Source organism: Nyctereutes procyonoides, unplaced genomic scaffold (assembly GCF_905146905.1).
Source record: "Nyctereutes procyonoides isolate TBG_1078 unplaced genomic scaffold, NYPRO_anot_genome, whole genome shotgun sequence".
NCBI lineage: Eukaryota > Metazoa > Chordata > Mammalia > Carnivora > Canidae > Nyctereutes > Nyctereutes procyonoides.
Genome location: NW_026575125.1, coordinates 82,835,106 through 82,860,107, shown reverse-complemented (window position 1 = coordinate 82,860,107; position 25,002 = coordinate 82,835,106). Strand labels below are relative to the sequence as shown.

General features: G+C 36.5%; 1 protein-coding gene across 1 annotated transcript in view; it reads right to left on the bottom strand.

Moving 5' to 3' along the window:
• The window catches only part of ALG13 (ALG13 UDP-N-acetylglucosaminyltransferase subunit), a 65,401-nt gene extending 45,180 nt beyond the window's left edge, over positions 1–20,221 (bottom strand). The window contains 3 exon segments of the mRNA XM_055337446.1: positions 17,759–17,897; positions 18,821–18,983; positions 20,039–20,221. Of these exon segments, the coding sequence (XP_055193421.1) occupies positions 17,759–17,897; positions 18,821–18,983; positions 20,039–20,119 (383 nt within the window). The 5' untranslated portion in view covers positions 20,120–20,221.
• Between the last annotated feature and the right edge of the window lie 4,781 nt (positions 20,222–25,002).

Sequence of the window (25,002 nt, the reverse complement as noted above, 5' to 3'; positions counted from 1 at the left end):
GAAAGGAATGTCTTATCCACAAACTTTCTAACAGAATACATTTAAAATGCTGTGGGGCACAGCATTAGAGGTGTTGAACATAAGACTATTTCCATGTATTATTAGGGCAATTTTCTGGAAAAACTACTCTGGGTTCTAAGAAAACCAAAGTACATACGGCTTATTTGTAAGGTTCAAAAAATAGGACTGATCATTTACATTACTTGATTCCACTGTCAAGTGTCTCCTTTTTATTTAAATACCAAAATCAAGTCCCTTTCTTTTACTTAAGTGTTAAAAAATAAATTTAAAAAATGTTGGCTTTGGAGAAATTGCAAAATTAAGCTGCTTTGAAAATTGTTTTTCTTCTATCTGTGGATCCAGTGGTATTCATGACTGCCCTGCCTATAGAAACGCATCAATAATCCTATAATTTAGGAATTAAATAAAAACATGGTTTAAATAAAGAATAAAATTTTGACTTCCTTTAGCGTATCAATTTGAAGTTACCTTAATTAATTTCTTTTTTAAAGAAACCAGAACACTAAGGAAATTACGCCATTTGAAAAAGTCCTGAAACATGGTTTGGGAAGAGGGATCACCAACTTTTTCTAAGGCCACAAATTCATTGAGAAAAATTAAATGTTATAATGAAAAAAATAATTTTTGGCAGTTTTTACTTCTAGGAAAAAATGCTTCACATATATTCTTCACATTCTTCACATATATTGCTATTGTAACTAAAATTAAGGTACATAAAACTTCAATTAATACTAATCCACATACTTCATTATGATGAAGGGAAAACTGGGAGAGGAAAAAAAAGAACTAGAAAACTAACAGAAGAGCAGGAAACAAAGAGAAATTAGAGACCATAAGACAAAAAGGGAAAAGAAACAAAAAGGAGACAAAGACAGCGAAAGTACACAGAGAAGGCACACAGAAAGACCCACACAAATATGGTTAATGGATTTTAGATAAAGATGCAAGCAGTTCAACAGACGGTATTTTCATCAAATGGTGCTACACAATGGCATTCATATAAAACAATGATCTTTAACCTATACCTCACATTTTATATAATTAAAATGGACCAAAGGCCTAAATGCAGACCAAAACTTCAAAACTTTCGGAAGAAAACATAGGAGAAAATCTTCAAGACCTTGAGTTAAGCAGAGTTCTTAGATATAATAAAAAGAAAATGAGTAATTAGACTTGATCAAAATTAAAAACTTTTGATCTGCAAATGACACGGTTAGGAAAATGAAAATACAAGCCACAGATTGGAAGAAAATATTAATATATCCCATATGTGACTAAAAAGCTTTGCATCAAATATATAAAAAGAATTCACAAGTCAGTAACAACACAATTAAATGCCCAAATGACATGACTACATATGAAAATATAGAAATGGCTAATAAGCTAAAAAGATGTTCAACGTCACTAGTCATTAGGAAAGTACAAATTAAAACCATTATGAAATACCAAAACACACCTATTGGCACGGCTAATAATAAATACAGGCAAAAAAGTGTCAGCAAGGATGTGGAGAAATTGAAACCTAAGTAAAAGAAGCTAGATGTAAAAGGGGTTTGATTCCAAAAGATACAGGATTCAATTTATATGAAAATACATCAAAAAGGCAAATCTATAGAGATAGAAAGCAGATTGGTGGCTGCCTGTTGGGTGTGAATAAGCATTAATTGCAAACAAGCACAAAGGATCTTTTTTGGTGTGATAAAAAATGTTCTAAGACGGTTTTATGGTGTTTACACACTTCTGTATATTCACTAAAAATTATCATGCACTTAAAAGTGATGATTTCTAACAGCTTTTTAATTCACATACCATACAATTCACTCTAAGTGCACACTTCAATAATTTTTAGTACATTTACAGAGTTGTTACCCATCAGCAGTCTATTTGAAAGCATTCTCATTACATTCAAATAAAACCACATCCCATAACCACCAACCTAATCCCCCATGCCCACCAACTCTAGGTAACCAATCTACTTTCTGTGTCTCTGTATTTGCCTATTCCACACATTTCAGTAAACGGAATCATACAATTTATGTTCCTGTGTAGCTGGCTTCTTTCACTTAGCAGGAGGTTTTAAAGGTTCTCCCATGCATAGCTCTTTCTGCCCACTGGTCTTCTCCCCATGCTTTAATAAAACCTTTTTCCATTGAAAACAAAATAAATTAAAAAAAATAAGTTCACCCATGTTGTAGCATTTATGAGTATTTCAATCCTATAAACTACATTTTATCAGGATGCCTTGGTGGCTCAGTGGTTGGGCGTCTGCCTTCAGCTCAGGGTGTGATCTTGGGAGTCCTAGGATCGAGTCCCAAATTGGGCTCCCTGCATGGAGCCTGCTTCTCCCTCTGCCTCTCATGAATAAATAAATAAAATCTTCAAAAATATATTTTATCTATCCAGTCATCAATTAGTAGACATTTAGGTTGTTCCCACTTTTTGGCTTTTTATGACTAATGTTGTTATAACCATTCATGTGCAAGTTTTTGTTTGGACAGGTTTCTATTCTCCTGGATAACACCTAGGAATGGTGTTGCTGGATCTATGATTAATCATTTGAGCAACTGTCAAGACTGTCTTCCACAGCAGCTGCACCATTTTAGATTCTCCTCAGTAGTAAATGAGGGTTCCCATTTTTCCACATTTTATCCATAATTACTGTCCATCTCTTGACTATTGCCATTCTAGTGGGTATCAAGTGGTACCTCATTGTTTTGTTTTGTATTTTCCTGATGGTTAACAATGCTGAAAACCTTTCATGGGTCTATTGACCATTTGTATGTCACTAATGAGATACCATTACATACATTTTAAAATGAATTTTTTTTCAACTGGTAACAAGTGTTGACAAGGATGCAGAGCAACTGGAACTCTCATATGTTGCTGGTATGAATATAAAATAGTACAGCCACTCTAAAAAAATTGTTTAGTACTTTCTATAAACACAAGAGTTGCCACATAACCCAGCAATTCCACTTCTCATTATCTACCCAAGAGAAATGAAAATTTCAGCTCACACAAAAACCCGTACATGAATGTTTATAGCAGTTTTATTCATAATCATGATTCGCCCCAACTGGAAACAATCCAAACTTCCTTCAATTGGTAGATGGTCAATCTGGTACATCCATACAATAGAATACTCTTCAGTAATAAAAAATGATGTATGAATATGCATGCATGAATGTACATGCACGAATCTCAAACCATATTCAGTAAAAGTAGATAGATTCAAAAGGCTACATGCTGTATGACAGCATTTATGACATACAAGAAAAACCAAAACTACAAGAAAGGGAAAACAGGATCAGTTGCTGCCAGTAGTTAGGGCTGTAGGAAAAAGTGGACTAGAAAGGGATGTACAGGGGTGATATGAGTATTCTGTATCTTAACTGTGGTAGTGGTTACACAATTACACAATTGTCAAAATTTATACAACTATACAAGAAAAATGCCAATTTTACTGTATTTATTTTTTATTATTTGAGAGAGAGCATGTGCATGCACACAAGTGGGGGGGGGGCAGAGGGAGGAGACTCCATGCTGAGGAGGGAGCCCAATGAAGGACTTGATTCCAGGACTGTGGAATCATGACCAGAGTCGAAGGCAGACACTCAACTGAATGAGTCACTCAGGTGCCCTGATTCTGCTGTATTTAAATTGAAAACAAAATAAAAAGTAGCAAAAAGAATTTAGAGTTGAGGAGTTCACAGAATGGAGAAGATTGAACAGAAAAAAGAAGAAAATTAGAAGACTACTGGATGACCAACATCTAACCAACAGGCGCCCCCCCCCAAAAAAAAGTGGAAGGAAAGAAATGATGGTGATGATGACGAAAGGAAAATTCTAGCAGTGCAGGAATGAATACCCATATTTAGATTGAAAAACTCCAAGAAGTAGCCAGAACAATAAAAGCAAAAAAGATCAGTAATGCACGTACTACTTCTGAAGTCAGGGATAAAGATTCTAAAGCTTGCAGAGAGGAAAAATGGGTCATATACAAAAGATCACACATATGAACAATAAACTTCTCAACAGAATAACTAGAAGCTAGAAAAAAAATAAAGTTCAGTAATGTGAGGGAAAACTATTTCCAACTTTGAACTCTATACCAAGCTATCAATCAGATGGAAGTAGAAGTGTTTCCAAATACGAAAGATTTTTTAAAAAGTATCATCTTTTCTCAGAAAGCTATGAAGAATATTTGAAACCAAAATAACAAAGTTAAACCACAAAGGAAGGGGGCACAGAGTCCTAAAAACAGAAGATTCAATGCAAGAGAGAAGCAAAAGAAATTTCTAGGATAAGGGTGAAGAGGAAATCCCTGGAGAACAGATATTCAGGACTAGAGAACGACCAGTTCACATAAAAGGGCACAGAACTCCAGCACAGACATTTCAAAAATAAATAATCAAAGCTGCAGATAACATAATCTATTTAAACATACTAGGAAAGATGTGTATCTCTTTTGGGACCATTTGGGAATATTTTTATTATAGAAAATTAACCAAATGAGGGCAGCCCGGGAGGCTCAGCGGTTTTGTGCTGCCTTCAGCCCAGGGCGTGGTGATCCTGGAGTCCCAAGATCTAGTCTCACGTCAGGCTCCCTGCATGGAACCTGCTTCTCTCTCTGCTTGTCTCTGCCTCTCTCTCTCTCTCTCTCTCTCTCTCTCTCTGTCTCTCATGAATAAATAAAATCTTTTTTAAAAATCGAGCAAATGAAAACAAAAAATAAGGTAAAGCAGTTTTATAGAAAAGGGTATGTAATCAATGAACACGTACTACATGACTCAGATGTGAATATTGTACTTAATCATGTTAACACTGAGAACAGAACTCACAAGAACTGATTAAAATAAATGTTTCTTTTTTATTTACCATCTACAGACTTCTTAATGTGGAAGAGAACAGGAAGATAAAACCTCCTCCTCCATACTAGCCATTCTATACATTTAAATTTTAAAAAATAGGAGTGCCTGGGTGGCTCAATTCAGTTAAGTGTCTGCCTTCAGTTCAGGTCATGATCTCTGGGCCCTGGAATCAGCTCCGAGCCTCGAAACAGGCTCCTTCAGCAGAGAGCCTGCTTCTGCTCCCCCTGCTTGTGTGCTGTCAAATAAATGGGTAGAATCTTTTAAAAAAATCAAAATGATGAAAACGAGTCTGAACATACTCGCTTACAAAACATAAAATGTAATATGGCTGACTAAAGAAAGCAGGATCAGAGATGGGGAAAAATGGGACCTAGAACTGCTGTTATACATCTTATAGAATTAAGCTAATATTTTATACTATTTACATGTATAATTTTAAAGAATAATTTTTAAACATACTCAATAAGCAAAGATATGATAGCATAATAAAATGGGAAAATAAATAGAATTTTATAGCTACAAGGGACCTATTTTACAGATGAAGTTTCAATTAATTATGAAATTTGTCCAGGTTTTCACAACCCACCAGTAACAGTACAAGGACTATATATTGTCTGACTTTTATACAATTATTATAAAGAGGAATCACTTATCAAAAAAGAAAAGATGAATGAAGGTTCAGAGGTGGTTAGAACAGGTTACATTCCCCAGATTAGTACAATAGGACTTTTTAAAAAGACCTGCAGGACAATAGTAGACTTCATTCTGTATTTAAAAGCCATTTCATATTATTTAATACTGTCCTTCAAAGTACCTTATTGCACTTAAAATCCCCATTGGCTTACTATTCTTCTACATTAAACTACTCCAATCCTGTAAACCTCTAGAACAGTAGAAGGGCTCCATTAAAACAGATTACCTCATGCAAGACCCAGATTCAGGTCTGGGTTGGGTCCCAAGAATTTCTAACAAGTTCTCAGGTGATGCTGATGCTGCTGGTCCAGGACAACTTTGGGAACTAGTGCTCTCCAACAATGTTGTTTTACAAACTATTAATAATCACCCCTGAAGAGTTTCAAGGCGAAAATTTCAGCAAACACTGCACATTATAACCCAGTCCTTGATCACAATGCCCATTAGCAGTATTAAAGGCTGTAAGGAATGCTGAAGTTCCCTGCTTAACTTTGACATGATCTTTTCCTTTTTTGACATGATCTTTTCCATAGGGGAATCTTTTACAAAAACTTTCCAAATCTTTCTGAAGATTTGGGAAAAGCCATCAAAGTTAGGCAGGGAACTTTAGCATTCAAATTAACAGGTTTTCTTTTTAAAGGTTTTATTTATTCACTTCAAAGAAAGAAAGTGAGCAAGCAAGCATGAGCAAAGGGGAAGTCAGATGGAGAGAAGCAGACTTCTTGCTGAGCAGGGAGTCCCATGCTGGGCTCAATCCCAGGACTCCTGGAACCATTACTTGAGCTGAAGACACTTAACTGACTGAGCCACCCAAGTGACCCAGCAATAGTTTTTAATGTATAATAGCTACTGCTTTTAAATTGTTTCAAAATTTGAAAAATGTTGCTGTACAAATTTTTTTGTCATCTATACCTACGGTTGCTGGAATAATTACATAAGGTACTGAACGTTAAGTGCTTAGCGCAGAAGTGCTTAATTTATTATTTACTACTGTTAGCTGCTACCTGACAAAACAATTCACTAAGAAATTCTTTGGTCAAAAACAAACAAAAGGGAAGAACGAGAACAATTTCACCTAAATTCTACTGGAAATCAAGTCAAAGGTCCAAAATAGCTCCCCAGAGCAGCTTTCCCCAACCCTAAGTTTCTTTCACTTCCAAAAGTAATGGAAAGAAAAGTAACTGCCTTAAAAACTTTTAGGCACTGTACTCTGGTACAGATTAAAAGAACATATTTAAGAAAATCAAATTAACTTAAAATAATGAACATTATTTGACTTGTTATGAAACTGATGTGCTTTAATTTTATAATTACTACTTTTTATATTGTAATTTAACCTGCAAATGTGACTTGTTTTAATTTGTAGAATTCTTATTTCTTCACTAATCAAATAGGGAAATTCTCTATAGTACAACACAATACTAGTTCTAAGATAACACTCCTTCAAGTTTCAATAATTAAATGAGGTACTTGCCTGAAAAAAAATTTAAAGCATACATTATCTGTGATACATAAGGTTTAATTATAAATGTATATAGGACATGAGGCTTCTGAGTTACTATTTTGAGAGGCAACATGGTAACTAACATGAAGAGTATTATGAATTTGGTTATGCCATTTTGAGTCAGTTTCCTCATTTATAAAGTGAAGATGTGCTGCATGTCTAAGCTCTCTTTCTGGTCTAAGGAACTGTGATTCAATGGTGGATAACAAATCTGTTGATTTGTTTGACCTCCCTTTAGATGGTCAAATTTGTGATCAACATTAACCTAAACATTAACATAAACATTAACATTAAGCTAAAAATAGCTTGTAGAGGGATTAACCTATTATACTGGCAAATTGTGGGGTTGACTGGCTCATACAAAAATGAGTTAATCTTACCTCATTATCTTACCGCAAATGAAATAAACAGACCTAGATTTTTAAAGGTATCAAAATTTATAACCATGTGTGGTGAGGAATACTAACTTATTGTGGTAATCATTTTGCAATATAAACATGCACCCAATCATTACATCATATACCTTAAACCTTAAACAATGTTGTCAATTTTATCTTTAACTGGAAAAAATTAAAATGACAATCACATGTATGTAACAACTTATGAGCAACTGCTGCAAGGCAATCAGTACCAAAAAAAAACTTTAGCACTAAAAATCATATTTCACTTATTTTTAGTAGCAAAATAGAACATGGAGACAACTGGGGTATTAAATAACTCTACTGGCCCTTTTAAGGTTTTTCATTACTAAAAAAAATAAAACAGTAAACATTTTGAAAACATTTTTAACAGCACCCTGGTACTAGAACCTGTTGCTACTTTTCGTAGTAGATATTTAAACAAGATGAACAAAGCAAGATTCATAAGGGAACACAATCTTTCCAAAACAAAATTTGGCCAAAGGACCCTATTCAACCTCTCTCCTCAAGCTAAAGCTTGAGAGACAAAAAAGAATTGATTTCCCAGAGCAGTGAGCCTGAGGATATGCAAAATAAAATATTACCAAGAGCCATTTGCTTTTATTTCCTTCTCTTCCCCACTTCCATCAGAAGCACTCTAATATAGATTAGGGGAAAAAAGTAAAGTAATATTTTGTTTAAAAATGCATCATAATGGCACAGAAATATCAGGGGTTGTTTTTTTATTCAAGATACTTACAGCGTCTAGTCTAACAACATACAAGGGATTGAAGGAAAGGAAAATAATGACCAGAACACTCTTGTTTTGAGGAGCTCCCTTAAATCTCTAAATAATCCTTAATTCTCTAACTATAACCCTAACTAGAGACTATGAATTTAAATATGAAATTCAATGAAAACTGCTTTCTGTATCATTTAGGAGTATATACTGTAAATTCCACGTAAATATCTCTAAGTCTACTCTTACTTCTTAAAAACTCTAACTGGGAAAATGTATTATTCCAATGACATTTTTTATTTTCAAACATGCCACATAATTGGTTTTATGTCTTAGAAATCACCTATGAAGAAACTCAGTTTTACTAATTCACAAATGGGAAAACTGAGATCCAGAAAATTACTTAGGCAGAGGATTTAAGAATGTTTTTCATTCCTAAAATTTAGGGAATGTACTATCCACCCACTGCACACTGGTAGCGGAGAAAGAACCAATGTTCTAACAAAAGGATAAATGAATAGTAAAAAAGATGCAGTATATGGCCTCACAGACATCATTCCAACAGTGATTATCAGTTCAGCAAATACATTAGAAGCACACCTGATAGTAAAAAAGGTACAAATCGGTATTGCTTTTCCAAATAGCCTATTCTAGTATACTCTAAAATAATTACTACAAACGAAAAAATTTCCATTTAGTTCCTTCTATCAGAAAACAGTGCTACACATTATGGATTACAGTTAATAGAATATTTAATTTCAAATTGTGCTTGGTATGTGTTAAACTTGGTAAGCTTATAATTTGTTTTGTGGTAAAACGGGCAATTACTAAACTTAATCATCAGGCTTCATTATGAAGGAGTCTAATAGTTACCACCAAGAGTACTAATGGACGAGGAATGAAAATACTTAAGTTGGCCTCATTCTGGAGATTCTTAACCTGTAGCCTCAAGGTACCTGGGAAAACTTCCTGAAATTCACTGCAAAACGTGTTAGTTGAGAGAAACAATAGTTCTAAATATTCTGAAGGGTTCCAAGACCCAGAGGCTTATACTCACTCCTGAGCCTTAGAGAGCAGGACTAAACCATCAAAATAAAATGACAGAGTCAATTAAAATAATTCTGGCCAGGATGTGGCAAAAATTCATGAACATAATAAAGTGAAATACCAAAACAGATGGCATTTAATAGTGTAAAAGACCCTAAAAATATTTTGAGAATCAATATCAGGGCCAAGAAGCATATATTCATTCCTGTTTGAAGCAAGCTAGGTTTGTTTACCTTCTGTCTAGCCCCTCACAAAAATTAGAATTTCTATTCAATATAAAGATTGCACTCATGAAGGAATTAACCATCTAACAAGGAATGAAATGTTTGGTGGTTATCTTAAACCTTTCTCCATGTAATCTTTTACTTGAAAACACTATAGCTACTGCTTTAATAAACCTCTTGATTTTTAACATCATGTTTTACCAAAAATCCACAATAAGTACCATTATTTGACAGACCCTTCAATACTATTTGGATATTACACAGGATGAGTACTGCTATGTTTTAATGCCAGTCCTGTCAATGTTTAATCTTACAAACTTCACCATACAATGTGATGGTCACATCTTTCTTCTGAATAAGAGACATACTAGATAGACTATAATGAAATAATTGTGTGCAAGATTATTGTGTTTCCTAAAGTCAATACCTAATCCTAATCAAGACAATGAGGAAGTGCACTTATCGTTTATGGAAAGCCTACTGTGCTGCAGGCAGAGGATTCAAGAATGAGTAAAACAGTTCCTCCTCAACTAGCAAGAGTTCCTCCAGAGCAGGAATCATGTCTTGAGTGCTTATACAAGTAGATTCTTATTATGCATTTACATTAATTAAAAGACTAAATGAGCAAATTAATGGGCTCGAGACATTTAGAAAGTAAAGCTAAAAAAACCTGGTGATCAATCAGATATAAAGGGTTAGAGGTATAAGCCTGGAAGACTAAACATAATACTACCAATATCTCAGAAGGATAGGAGAAATAGGATTTAGATTGGAGCGCATTAAGTTTACCATGCTTAAGAGAATTAACAGACAAAAATGACCAGTAAGTAACTGGAAATACCCTTCAGGAGCTCAAGTCAGAGGTGGCGGATATAGAATAGGAGCATCAATAGCAGCTCTGGGAGTATTGAAAAGTATCAAGAAAAATACATACAAAGAAAACGAGCAAAAATAGAACCTAAAATGGTATTCAGAAAAAACAAAAGAGCCAGTAAGTAACTTGCAATCTGGCAAACCACCCAGGAGAGTTTCTCTGCATTGATTTTGAGTAGCATTCAGTATGCTTTTAACAAGAACTAAAACTGAAATAACTAATATATTTCTAACAATAACTAAAACTGAAATAACTAATAGATCTATGATTATCATACAACCAAAATTTCTTGGAATAGTCCTCTAACTTCAAATATTCTTTCCTTTCACCATAAATGATGGAAATACAATGGAAATAAGCATTCTAACAATTACAATTCCCAGTCCATCAGACACTTACATAGCATAAAACTTCCTTTTTGCATTATTTTCTGAGCTTAGGTTCCTCATCTGCAAAATGGGCAATTAGTAGCTATTTCATATGGTTATTGTAAAGATTTAATAACTTTGTACCTATAATCTTAAGATTTTTTGAGAGCAACAGTGAGCACAAGTTGGGGGGGAGGGGCAGAAGGAGAGAGTAGGAGAAGCAGACCCCCTACTAAACAGGGAACCAGGTGTGGGGCTCAATCCTAGGACCCTGAGATCATGACCTGAGCCAAAGGTAGACACTTAACCAACTGAGCCACCCAGGAGCCCCTGAACAACTTTAAATAATATCTGATACATACTAAGCACACAACAGGTGTTAACTATTATTATTTTCCATTTCCCACTCCTTCACAAAAATATAGTATTGGCTGTACAGCAGAAAAACAGGTTACCACACTATTATCTGGACCACCGATTCCAAATCTTTCCCCAAAATCAGTTTCAAATAGTCTGTCCATACATCTCATATATAACGTAGGTTATATACAGATTTTTGGTCATGTCTGAAAATTTTACATTTTGAACAAATCAGTGATTAAATGCTTATACCATAAAAAAAGGGCCAAGAAAAATGTCTACATTACTTCTAGTCATTACTAACTTTTTAGTCTCAGAAAAAACTTCCTCAAACTATCAAAGTGGTGGTACACATTTTTATATTGCCCTTTTTATCAACATGATTTACCTTTAAAAGCATTCACAGCAGTACTCTAAGGTGTCTAAAATCAGAGACTTGACAGAATTTTCAGATGACAACTAGTTGACCCTTGAACAACACGGATTTGAACTGTACAAGTCTACCTATGCAGACTTTTTTCAATACAGTACAATATTATACGTGTATTTTTCTTGATTTTCTTCACATTCCCTTCTTATTAAGGATACAATATATAATACACATAATAGACAAAATATGTGTTAATGGACAGTTTATCAATAAGATTTCTAGTTAACAGCAGGTTATTAGTCAAATCTTCTGGGAGTCAAAATTTGTATGTGGATTTTCAACTATGCTGGGGTTTTGCACCACTAATCCTCCACATTGTTCAAGAGTCAACTATACCTTTAAATGTTCAGCTGCACTAGCTTAGCTACCACCAAATCCTTCCAGCTTTCTTTCCTCCCAAATCATAAGCAGTCATCAAAACTCCCCATTTCCCAGGGTCATCTTATAACCTCACATCACTTTTCATCTACTCCAACATCAACTTTCTACTATTCATACCTGTCCATCTCTAAACTTAGCCATTGATATAAATTGCTTCATTATCCCTGGAAATCTAAACACCTCTAACAGAACACTGCTAATTAAACTACATTCCACTTACCCACTGACTTCAAGAACCTGAAACCCTGCCAGCCATGCAATGAAACCACACAAATTTCACTTAGAGTAAATATTCCAAATAGAATCTTGGTTAACCATTCATTTTCCATAAGGACCAATAACAGGTAAATTTGACAATTAATTTACCTTAGCCTCCTTCCTCATCTATAAAGTGGTTTGTAATAGCTAGGTTTAATATTCTCTTCTAACTCCAAAAATCTACAATTCCTTGTCTTAAAGTCTTCCTTTATTCAACTAGTATCAATCCTACCCATGGCATTTTGTTAAGATTCTAAAACCGCAAGAATCACAGGTTTCTAAGTCCAAGGTAAGTTTATCATACACCAAAGAAAAATCCAATTAAGTGTGAAATTCCTACTAAAATAAACTTCTAATAAATGAACAAAACTCTCCCTGTAAAGGAGTAAAGTAACTAAATACCAGGCAAACGATTATGCAGAATCAAAAAACTTAAAATATATATTATGGTATGATAAAAAGAGTTACAAGACCAGGAGTCAAGAAACTGCTTCCAGTGGCAGCTCTATCTAAGGCTGTTATTCTAGACAAGTTGTAAACTTCTGATGGGACTGGACTAGATGATCTCAAAAATTCCTGCCAAATCAAAATATCCCTGGATTTTTAAGCTGAACAACTGATAAACTATTTCACAAAGGTATATAGTCAAAGGATAGCACTACACACAATTTAACACCACTGGCTTAACCTCCTGCTAAATGAAATAATGGAATCATGATTATATATTCTTGTGGGAAAGAAAACAGGATTTGGGGTCCATACTGTTTTACAGTTGTCATGTTTGAGTAGACCCTTTGTTTCTGATTCTCTATGGTTAGTCCTTCATGACATAAAATAACTAAAAACCAAGTGATCAAAATACATTTTAAACCATAATTTTTATCGATTAGAGAACCACATTTAAAAGAGCCCAGAAAAGTCTAATTATCTCCAAGTATTTGAAAAGGGCCTTTCCTATATAACATTAATATAAGATTAATGTATAATAATGATTATGGTGCTGTTAATTCTCAAACTATGTAGATGCAGATTACTCACTTTTTAGAATATTCTCAGCAAATTTTAATCCATGTTGGCTTCCTCCTGCTACCCAGAGTATTTCTCAGTCACCACCTTCTACTATTATTAAGAATTTATTTTAATATTAACCTAAGTAAAACACAATCAGGAAACCAAATCTACAGAGACACTACATAAAGCACTGGTAAAATGCTTAGAATAGCCAACATCTTGGAATATTATGAAAAGTATGTCTTTATAGTATATACTATTTTATGAACTGTATACAAAATTTCTACCAGAAAGCTATGAACACCTACAGATAATCTAATTTTATAGGTCTCAATACTACTTAATCAGAATTTCATGACGTATCAATCTTGAGTTACATGAACCCAAAAGTCATATATTTAGGCTATTCTATATATCTGATCACATAATTGCTTATAAAACTAATGTTTTAAGTACATAAATTATAAATTCCTCTATGATGTTATAATAAATGTTTCAAAACTACTGAGAAGGGGCCTAACAGCAAGTTCTATTGGCCTAAGTCCTTTTTGATTTACTCTTTTCAAACCAATAAAGCTTCCATATTGAACAAGATTAGTTTGTCATTTTCTCTTTGTATTTTAGAGAAAAGAGAATGAATCTACTCCACTGAAGTAGTTTCTCCAAGTACCACCAATCAACTGACTTGATCTTTAATCTTGTTAATCTTTTTAAGGTAATTTTTTAACTTTTTATTTCACAGAACACAACTCATCATTGTAGCTTGTTTTTAAAAAATTGGCTCCTTAAATTGTACAGCTAAAGATACTGACTCTCAAATGCCTTTACCAATTTGTTACTGCTTCATTTTTTTTTTTACTCTAAGCAACACAAAACTAATAACTTCATTTGAGGTTCTTGTCAAAGTTTTCAGATTTATTTTTGACATGATTTCTAAATCAATTTGGGATTCTAGGATAAAACCTAGGAATGCTCACTACATATTTTAACTAAAATATAAAGATTAAGCAAAAAATCTACTAAGTAGCAATAAGGATTTGGACCCAGATGCTAACATTCACACCATGAATTCTTCTATACATTCTATAGATGTGTAAATTTATTAATTTATATTATTCTGCAAATATATACTATGTATTTATAATTTGATTTAAGCACATTCCATAGGTTGAATTTGGGAGGGGTGTTTTTAAAGTGTTCAGAGATTAGTGTTTATTTTTGTAATCCAACAACTTTATCCAAAAATGCAGAAAATTTTTCTGGCTGGCCAGGAGGAAAACATTTCAGTGTTGATAAGTCCATTGACTGTAACAGCCCCGGAAGCGTGCTAAAACAAAAGAAGAAAAATATTAGGTAACAAGGGAGAAAATTCTGTAAAATTCATTTGCCGCCCACTTGATGACTGAATCTAACTTCCAAGAATACTGTGATGCTTCTGAAACTGTACATGTGATTTTTGGTATACTTTTATTATATATATAGTTGACCCTTGAACAACATGGAGTTAAAGGAACTGATCACCTGAACAATTGAAAATACATGTACACTTTCCAGGAGCACCAGGGTGACTCCATCAGTTAAGCATCTGACTTCCACTCAGGTCATGATCTAGGGTCCTGGGATCAAGCCCCATCTCCTTGGGCTCTAAGTTCAGCAGGGATTCTGCTTTTCCCTCTCCCTCTGCCCCTCCCCCACTTGCTCTCTCTCAAATAAATAAAAATCTTAAAAAAAGGAAAATTCATGTACACCTTTTGACTCCCCCACACCTTAACTACAAATACCCTACTGTTGATGGGAAGCCTTACCAATAACAGAGTCTATTAACACATTTTGTACATGACGTTACACACTATAATCTTAACAATAAACTAGAGAAAAAATGTTACTATGAAAATCATAAGAGAAAACACATTTATAGTACTGTATTGAAAAAAATCTGTGTAGAAGTGAACCCATGTCATTCAAATCTGTGTTGTTCGAGGGTCAACCACACATACAAAAATGAAAGCAATACAAAGAGCTCTATGTAGTACCTGTCCATACCAATTCAACAGATACTGTATATTTTGTCAACTGAAATATTAAAGAAATGTTATTTCATTAAAGTTGTAGTCACGGGACTTTTGAACATTTTTCAGGACTGGGCAGACATAAACCAAGGCAAAATTAATTTATGAAAACAGAATAAATGAAAACAAAAGTAACAGCTGCCAGACAAGAACAATAAGCTGGGGAGACTACTGGACCATGCATGAAGACTGTGAAATAACTTTCTTTTGTCAGTAATTGTACTACCATAAATCCACATATAATTAAGTAATGTACAATCACCATGCATGTTGGAAGTAAGATTCCAAACCATGACATAAGTATTACTTCAGAAATGTAAGTAAAGCAGCCACTTAAATTAGAACAGACATACAGGGGCAGCCTGGGTGGCTCAGTGGTTTAGCACCACCTTCAGTCCAGGGTGTAGTCCTGGAGACCCAGGATCGAGTCCCATGTCAGGCTCCCTGCATGGAGCCTGCTTCTCCCTCTGCTTGTGTCTCTGCCTCTCTCTCTGTCTCTCATGAATAACTAAATAAAATCTTAAAAAAAAACAGACATACAATCATCCAGCCTAGACTCAGGGGAATAAATAATATACCTAAAATGAAAATATAACCAATTATTTTTACCATATTCATGTCTTAAAATATAAGACTTCTCAAACTGTAAAAAATAAATTGGAGACTTGCACAGCTTCCTTTTCAGCTTGAATAAGGAATCAGGATGTTTTGGGTTTCAATGGTTTCTCCTTTTAAATGTACTAACATAAGGGGATCCCTGGGTGGCTCAAATGTTTAGCGCCTGCCTTTGGCCCAGGGCGTGTGATCCAGGGCGTGATCCTGGAGTCAGGCTTCCTGCATGGAGCCTGCTCCTCCTCCTGCCTCTGCCTCTCTCTCTGTCTCATAAATAAACAAAATCTTTTTTAAAAAAATTAAAAATAAAAATAAATGTACTAACATAAAATCAAAGCTGATTAACATCTAGAATAAAAATACTCCTTAGAAATGTCTGGAAAAATTGACTTGCATAAACCAGTTAGTTTATTCTTAAAAAAAAATATTAGCCCCTAACAATCTCTGCTACCCAAGGACACCTATGCCTACTATCAGAAGCCTACATAATTATTATATAGCTTCTTCCAACACAGAATACTTGCAATAATGGCTTCTGTTACACAGCCACCGTGATATTCCCTCTCCCCCATCATATAGAGATTAAGACGTCAATTGTTCCTGAAATAATCAATGAATTTGTCTCCTCTATAAAAACAGAAATTGTCTGTTTTGTTCACCAATATACGCCCAAGTACCTAGAATAATGCCTAGCACATAGTAGGTGCTCAATAAATATTAAACAAATAAACAAGTATTTACTGAGTGTCTAAGAGATGCAGTGAAGTTAAAAGAAAAGCCTTTAGGTTCTAGCCAGTTTCTCCTAAAACTTATTTTTCACTTTAAAATTAATTTCAATTATAACATAAAAGATACGTATTTTATAATACTTCTATGAGGTCTTTACTTTTTAAAACATCAAACTACGATAACTTTTAAAGTCAAATAATTGGGAATTACTGACCTGACCCTTTGGCAAGCTTCTAGTGTCTCAAGAATTAACAGAAAACCAACCAGCAATTTTCTTCATCCTTCTACTGTGTTGATCAGTTCTTGTTGAATTTTAATATACTTCTAAAAAATAATACTCCTTACCATAGTAATTCCTCAGGCTTAAAATACTTTAATGGCTTCTCACTAAACACAATACAATAAGAACTCTTACGTGAGCTATCTCCACCCAATCTCATCTTCTATCTTCTGCCTTGCTTACCATACTCCTGCCACACTTAATCTTCCCTCTGGTTCCTCAACTCCAAGCTCATTCCTAACTTAGGGCCTTTGCAATGGCTGCTGTTCCTTCTTCCTCTAGAGCTTCATTCACATGACTACCTCTTGTTCAGGTCTCAACTCAAATGTCATATACTCATTCATGCCTTCCCTGATCAATCTAATTAATCTTTACTCCCAGCTATCTTATCACTCTTATTTTCTTCATAACACATTTCACCAAAAAAAAAACACATTTCACAACGTGAAATTATCTTGATCGCTTATTCTTAAACTGTTTACTATCTCCCACTAATAGAACATTAGTACCACGAGAGCAGGGGCTTTCCCAATGGATTTACGGAAGGTAAAACTTTAATTATAAAACAAAATAAGCAAATGCCTTCTTTGTATAATGAAAAGCCAACGAACTCAAAAATCATATCCTTGGAGCCTTCAGTGCCCAGATGAAACTTACATACATGCCTACATACATTCAGATAATCACATGAAATGAAATAGGCACAGATACAGAAAGAAATATAACAGAAAACACACAGAAGACAAACAACAGTTTCACAGGTGAGGAAAATCAAAGCGTTCGATAAGCAGAAGGTAAGAGGTTTAAAAAGACCGACAGGTCAGGTAGTGGATAAGAATAGCTAGTGAGGATTTAAGGCAAGAGGTCAAATTATCAGTCTGTAGTATACCTGCAGGTACAGTAGAAGAGATGTCCGTCTTTATGTAGCTGCTTTGCCAATTCCAGCTGATGATTGTTCATCAACTTTTCGTTTACAACTACTACAAGTGGCTTTCTTTTTTCCAGAGTCTCCAAACAGCTTCCTGCACCTACAAAATAAATCAAAATTGTTAACAGTTAAAAAAAATTAATGTGCTCCACCAAGCTTTAAGACAGAACTGAAGATGAAAAACTTAGCTGGCAGTGACGGGCACTGAGAGGGTCACTTGACGGGATGAGCACTGGGTGTTATGCTATATGTTGGCAAATCAAACTCCAATAAAAAATATACAAAAAATAAATAAAAATCAATTAATTAACTAATCAAAAAAAAGAAAAACTTAGCTGGCAGAACTACAAACCAGGCCTCTTAATTATACATTCAAAATAACAAAAGTCAAATGATCAGTTGTTCTGTATTAAATGCTACAAAATTCGACTTGAAAAATACATTCTTGGGATGCCTGGGTGGTTCAGGGGTTACACGTCTGTCTGCCTTCCGCCCAGGGCGTGATCCTGGAGTCCTGGTATGGAGTCCCCCACATCCGGCTCCCCGCAAGGAACCTGCTTCTCTCTCTGCCTGTGTCTCTGCTTCTCTTTTATACTTACATGTAAAATGTAAGAAAAAAATTGTTCAAAGCCAATTTCTTCATGTCCAACCCAATTAGCTGGCTGAACATTTCAGCAGATCTAAGCCCAAATGCTAATTTCAAATTAGACAACTTTTTACGCATGACAGCAGACAAATTATTTTGCTCCTGCGTTTAGAGTTTCTTACTGTACAATTATTCATTGTTCTTAATTTCTTATCCTTTTATCCCCAAAAGTCTTAAAACTTTTATCTTACCCAAAATAGTAACCTCTAATAAATGTTCTCAATAGGTATATTCAAATAAGTATCATACTCAAAAGGGCTACACTGAGTTACTTTACTGATTTTACTTTACCTCAAAAAAATCCAAAAAAAAAAAAATCCCTAAATTTCTGTTCTTAACTATCAAAACCTAAACCGTGGGATTCTAAGGCACTTTACCTGCGTGACTAATAACAAGATCTGCTTTCTGAAGATCTTCTTCCAATGAATCCTTGTACCTGTAAACATCCAGAGCAAATGACTCAGTACTCAATGGTTCAGGTACCACCTTTCCTCTACCTATCTGGAGGACAAGTCGGTTGTAGCCCAGACTCCTGAGGATCTGGAAAAAAGAAAAAAAAAAAAGCGGGACTTTTAAACAGGCTTCCGTAAAAAGGACAACCACCACCCCAACACCCTGCGGGTGTTCAGACCCGCGCGCGGGCCACAAAATCTTCTACCTGTGGCCGATTTTACTTTTCCAGAACCAAGCTGTGCACCGCCCCCCCACACACACACACACCGTACCCGGCCCCGACAGGGTACCTCACAAGCCCTAACGTTAAGATCTATGTGACTGTGCTCACCAAGCCGTCGAAAGGACAGGCCACGCCACAAGCAGACGACCAGGTAGAGACCCTGAGAAAGGTTCGAAAACTGGAAAGAAGACGAAGAAACGGCCCCGATCCGCCTCAGGGCTGTAGCTGTGCAAACCCCGGTTTGGAGGAGCCGCCGAGCCGCCAAACCGCCAAACCGCCAAACCGCCAAAACCGCCAAAACCGCCAAACCGCCGCACCGCCGCCGGAGGACGCCAGCCGCGAGGACGCCTGGTAAGACCGCGAGGCGCGGGCTCGCCCGAGTGCAGCGGGGGCAGGGCGGGGACGGCTCGCCGAGAGGAACCGGCCGGATCGAGTCGAGCCGGGCCGAGCCTGACGGAGCTCGTCGAGGCGCCCGGCGCTGACTACAGGACCCCGAGCGAGCCTGAGGTACGTCGAGAGGCTGGCCCGGACCCCAGGAGCCCCACTTGGAGAGGCGGAGCAGCGGGAAGGAGGGGCGAAGCCGGAGGAAGGAGAGGCGGAGGCGGAGAGTCGGAAGGGAAAAGCCAGGGAAAGGAGGAGCCAGAGAAAGGACGGGGAGGAGGGGCCGGGAGGGCGGCGGTAAAGCAGGAAGAGCAGGCGGAGGGCGCCGAGGCGACTGAGAGCAGGAGGAGGGCCTAGCCGGGCGCGGGGAGGAGCCAGTAAAGGGGCGGCGGCACCTGAGGTAGAGCTGTTGGGGGTTCTTCCGAAGCGCGGCGTTCAGGAAAGGTTACCGAGGCTACTGGTAAGACTAGCGGCGGCGGCGGGCTGCGAGCGGCGAGCAGAGCCACCGCTCACCCGACTGCGCACCTCCCCCACTCACTTGCAGAGTGTCGTGAGCCGAGACACACGCAACGAGGTCGTCAAAGCTGGTGGTCCCTACTGTAACAAATACGCACTTCATCGCGCGGGTTCCCAGCCCGAATCGCAAGGGCCGGATGTGACGTAGAGGACGCCACGTGTGCTGCAGAGGCCGCGCTCAGCGGAGGAAGCGGAAGTCGGCCATGGCCGCCAGGGGGCGATGGGGACCCGGGAGTGTGGCGGGGGGGCGGGGGGGGGGGGACCGAAGGGTACAAATCGCTTCTGTGCCTGAAGCTTGTATGAGCTTACCGAGCCCTCACAATGGAGAAGTGGGGAGTTGAAAAGTGGTAGTTAAAAAACAATGATGAAACATCACACCTAAGTGCTGTGGTTGTGTCATTGCTTGGGTGCCACAAAACTTTTGAATGCTACAAGACTTTGGGAATCTTTATTTGCTGCCCTGTTTTGCCAGTTTCCGTTTGAGCTATGTTTTCACCTCAAGTCTCGAGAGCATGTGAAAAAAAAAAGTGCCTTTTCAAAATCACTCATTAGCATAGGCTCTTCAGACTACTTTCCTACAGGGTCTCTTGGAAGCTGCAGAGTCAGTTACCTTCATTTAGCAAGCATTGTGTGTAAAAGAGGCACTAGGGGCCTGGAGCATGCATCTGTAATTCCTTGCTCATCCATTAAGCCCTTTAAAAGGTAAAGTTAGGGGATCCCTGGGTGGCTCAGCGATTTAGCACCGCCTTCAGCCCAGGGCGTGATCCTGGAGACCCGGGATCAAGTCCTACATCAGGCTCCCCGCATGGAGCCTCCTTCTCCCTCTGCCTGTGTCTCTGCCTCTCTGTGTGTGTGTGTCTCTCATGAATGAATAAATAAAATCTTTTATAAATAAATAACTAAATAAATAAGTAAAACGTAAAGTTATGATAAATTTAAATTATGATAAAATGTAAAGTTATACATTAGCATGAATAAATCCCACAGATACCTTACACTGAAGTAGTCAAGTACCCGGGAGGTGATTTCTCACGACTCCCTTCTTTCTCCTACCACCATTACTAGGATTATTGCCTGCTTAATATCATTCTAATGTTTTCTGTATTTCCTACTTAAAATCTCTCTTTAATTCATATTTGTCTTTTACCCTGCCTGGTTATGTACAGAAGGGAAGCTGCGAGAAGAAATTAAAGAGGAAAAGGATTAGAGGTGAATTAGGCCTAGAACTTAAGTGGGGAAAAAAACCTCTTAGGCATATTTCTCCTGGACTGTTCCTTTAAATCTCATAGCCTGGTTAATTGTCTTTTTTTGGGGGGAGTGATGTGCAGCTTCACTTTTCTTGATAACAATATTCACGAATTAATAATAGAATGAAACAAACTACAGACTCATAACAGCAAATGTACAAAGATCATGGTTAAAAAATAAGCATAACAAGTTTTCTGCCTAATAAGAGGAATAAACTGAATATTTATTGAAATATGAAAATATTCCAAAATATTCTGTAATTCAGGAAAACCTTTATCTCTTGTTATGTCTGTGACCTTTTTTTCTATATCTAGAAGATACTTAATTAAAGGAGCACTGTTCTGATTAGCAGAAAGAAAAGTGCACGTATAAATGGAATATTCTTAAATTCCCAGAAAAACAGAAAATTGAACTTCTAATATTTTAAATATGCTGGACTTTAATAAAGCATCTTCTTGCAGAAACTGATCCAGAAATGTTTTAAGGACCCAAGATTACATAATTAATGTAAAATTTTGGCAAGTAAGTCTTTTCTCTGCTTTGTCAGTGTGTTAAGTACAATACGAGAATGCATTTTATTTTACTTAAGTGTGTTTTTCCTAAACTTCCACAGGCTTACTGAGCAAAGAAGTTAACATTACCTGTGAAAATGTTTATGATTATGAAAAATGTAAATTTATTTTCAACTACATTAAATAAATATTCTGACAAATTTTATTTCAACTGCAAATATACTTTGTAGTATGCTAACTTGAAGATAGTTTCCAAGATCTTTAAACAACTTAGAATCTGGACCCATTAAATTGGGTCAATGAATGGATAATCGTTGCATCACTAGAAACTTAATAAATAAAACAGATTATTGAAACATTGATTTAAACTAAGCATAATTCCAATATGATTTTTATATGATTTTGCATCTTATTTTGAGATGCTATAGAGAAGCCATGTCTTGGAATTGTATAATGTCTTATTTTTGCCACTTTAGGAAGTTATAAAAAGGATTTGTGTGGCTGTGGAAAGTTTTGTCATGTGTATTCTTAAGCCTTGGTAGTCTGTAAAAATGTTTGTATATGCCAGATACTTCTATTTTCCACCGATAGAAGTTAGTCACTTTGGTCCAAAGTTATAATTAATATGGTAGTTGAGGCTCTTCAAAGAGTAACAGTGACAATTACAATACTGTGTCTGTTTTCTTTTTTCAAGGACAAAGGATAATTTTTGCCTAAAGCTGCTTTTTAGTTTTCAGAACTTTTATACTATCAAAAATTACCAAGAACCTCAAAGAGCTTTTGTTTATATGGATTATAATGTGCATTAACTATTATTTACCATATTTGAGATAAAAATGAGAAAAAAATTTTTTGAAGATTTTATTTATTTATTCATGAGAGACACAGGCAGAGGGAGAAGGAGGCTCCATGCAGGGAGCCCAATGATGTGGGACTCAATTCCTGGACGCCAGGATCACAACCTGAGCCAAAGGCAGACGCCACCCAGGCGTCCCAAAATGAGAAAATTTTAAATATTTGTTGATTCATTTGAAAGTAGCAATGATGAGCACATTGTATGTTAATGTAAATGACCTATTTTTTATGAAAATAGCTTTTTTGCCAAACAAAAATTTTCATAGAATAGCATTGTTTACAATCTGGGCTAACAGAAGAAAGCTAGATCTTTGTTATCAACTTTTGCTTTTAATCCATTGCATTTCACGCATCACATAGCCTCTGGAAAACTCCAGAGAGGAGTTTTCATGAGTATACTCATGAGAGGAAGAGAGTCAAAAAGACAGATAACATCTTAGTATTGTTATGAAAATCATTTTGACCTCACAGATCCTCTAAAAGAATGTGAAAGAGTATTAAAAAATGACAGAATTTAGAATGTGGATTTTATTTGCTGTGGCTTATAAAACCTAAATCTGAAATGAAGCTATGAAATGTATTCAGATGTTTACAGCACCCCCTCAGTTTAGATGGTCTTACTTTCTTTAGTAATTAAATCTTCTACCTACAATACAAAAGGTTATTCTTTACATGCAGAATGCCTAGATAGCGGGTATTCTGTGTCTCACAAGAATAATTTTCTATGATTTCAGTTGCCTTTATTATCTACTTGATTATTTAAGGGGGAAAACCCCCACAGAACATAGGCTCTTCACTTAATGTGTTACCTTCTGTGTTTCTTTTCAAATGCTTTATTTGTATAGGAACCCCACCACCACCCTACCCCATCCACACCCTTATTAACTGTTTCTCTTTTGGGGATTTCAGTTACCCTAGTCAACCTGCAGTCTGGAAATGGAAGATCCTCCTTCTGACTTCTGTCTTATCATCAGAAGACCAATAGTAGCCTAACCGTAGCTGTATCACAGTGCCTATTATCAGTCACCTCACCTCATGTTATCACAGTTATTTTATCATCTCACATCATCACAAGCATGGGTACAGTATAAGATATTTTGAAAGAGGCCTCATTTGCATGACTTTTCTTACAGTATATTGTTATAATTGTATTTTATTATTAATGATTATTAATCTAATTTATAAATTAAACTTTATCATAGGTTTGTGTGTATAGTTATGAAAAACATGGTATGTGGTACTATCTGCAGTTTCAGGCATTCACCTGGGGGTCTTGGAGTGCATTCCTTGTGGATAAGGGGGAGACTACTGTGCTTTGATTAAATAGGTAGGTAAGTATAGTTTCTTAATGATCCAGTCAAAAAAAAAAAGATCCAGTCAAGTGCACAGATGTGCCCTGACAATTCTTCATTTTGCCTTTCCAAAATCAGTTCCTGATTATCAAACAAGTAAAATTTTCAGGATATTTTTTTATACCTAAAACTAAAACTTTTGGGGCACATGAGTGGCTCAGTCAGTTAAGCATCTGCCTTCGGCTCAGGTCATGATCCTGGGGTCTGGGGATCAAGCCTCTTGTGGGGCTCCCCACTCTGGGGAGTCTGCTTTTCCCTCTACCTCTGCCCCTCCCTCAGCTCCTGCTCCTGTGTGTTCTCTGTCTCTCCTCCTTCTCTCTCTCAAATTAAATTTTAAAAATTAAATAAAACACAGCTGTCCCTAAAGTAAGATTTTCTGTTAAAATATTATTAATATAAACATTTTAGATTTTGTATGCTTTATGGGAGGTCCCTGGTGATTTGTTAGTGCCCTTTCTGTCTTTAATACTGTTTTTTTTTTAGATTTTATTTATTTATTCATGAGAGACACAGGCAGTGACACAGGCAGAGGGAGAAGCAGGCTCCATGCAGGGAGCCCGATGTGGGACTTGATCCTGGGACTCCAGGATCATGCCCTGGGCTGAAGGCAGGCGCTAAACCACTAAGCCACCCAGGGATCCCAGCTATTTAATTTTTTAAGAGACTGTAATGAATGCATGCCATATTAACTTATTCATATTCTTTTTATATGTTTTGTTTCTGCTCTTGCTATTTTCTCTGCCTCTCCATCATTATGGATAACTAATCCTTCAAGATTCAGCAGAGGTCAATCGGAGAAAGACAAACATTATATGGCCTCATTCATTTGGGGAATATAAAAATTAGTGAAAGGGAGTAAAGGGGAAAGGAGAGAAAATGAGTGAAAATATCAGTGAGGGTGACAAAATATGAGAGACACCTCTGGGAAACGACAAGGGGTAGTGGAAAGGGAGGTGGGTGGAGGGTTAGGGTGACTGGGTGATGAGCACTGAGGGGGGCACTTGGCAGGATGAGCACTG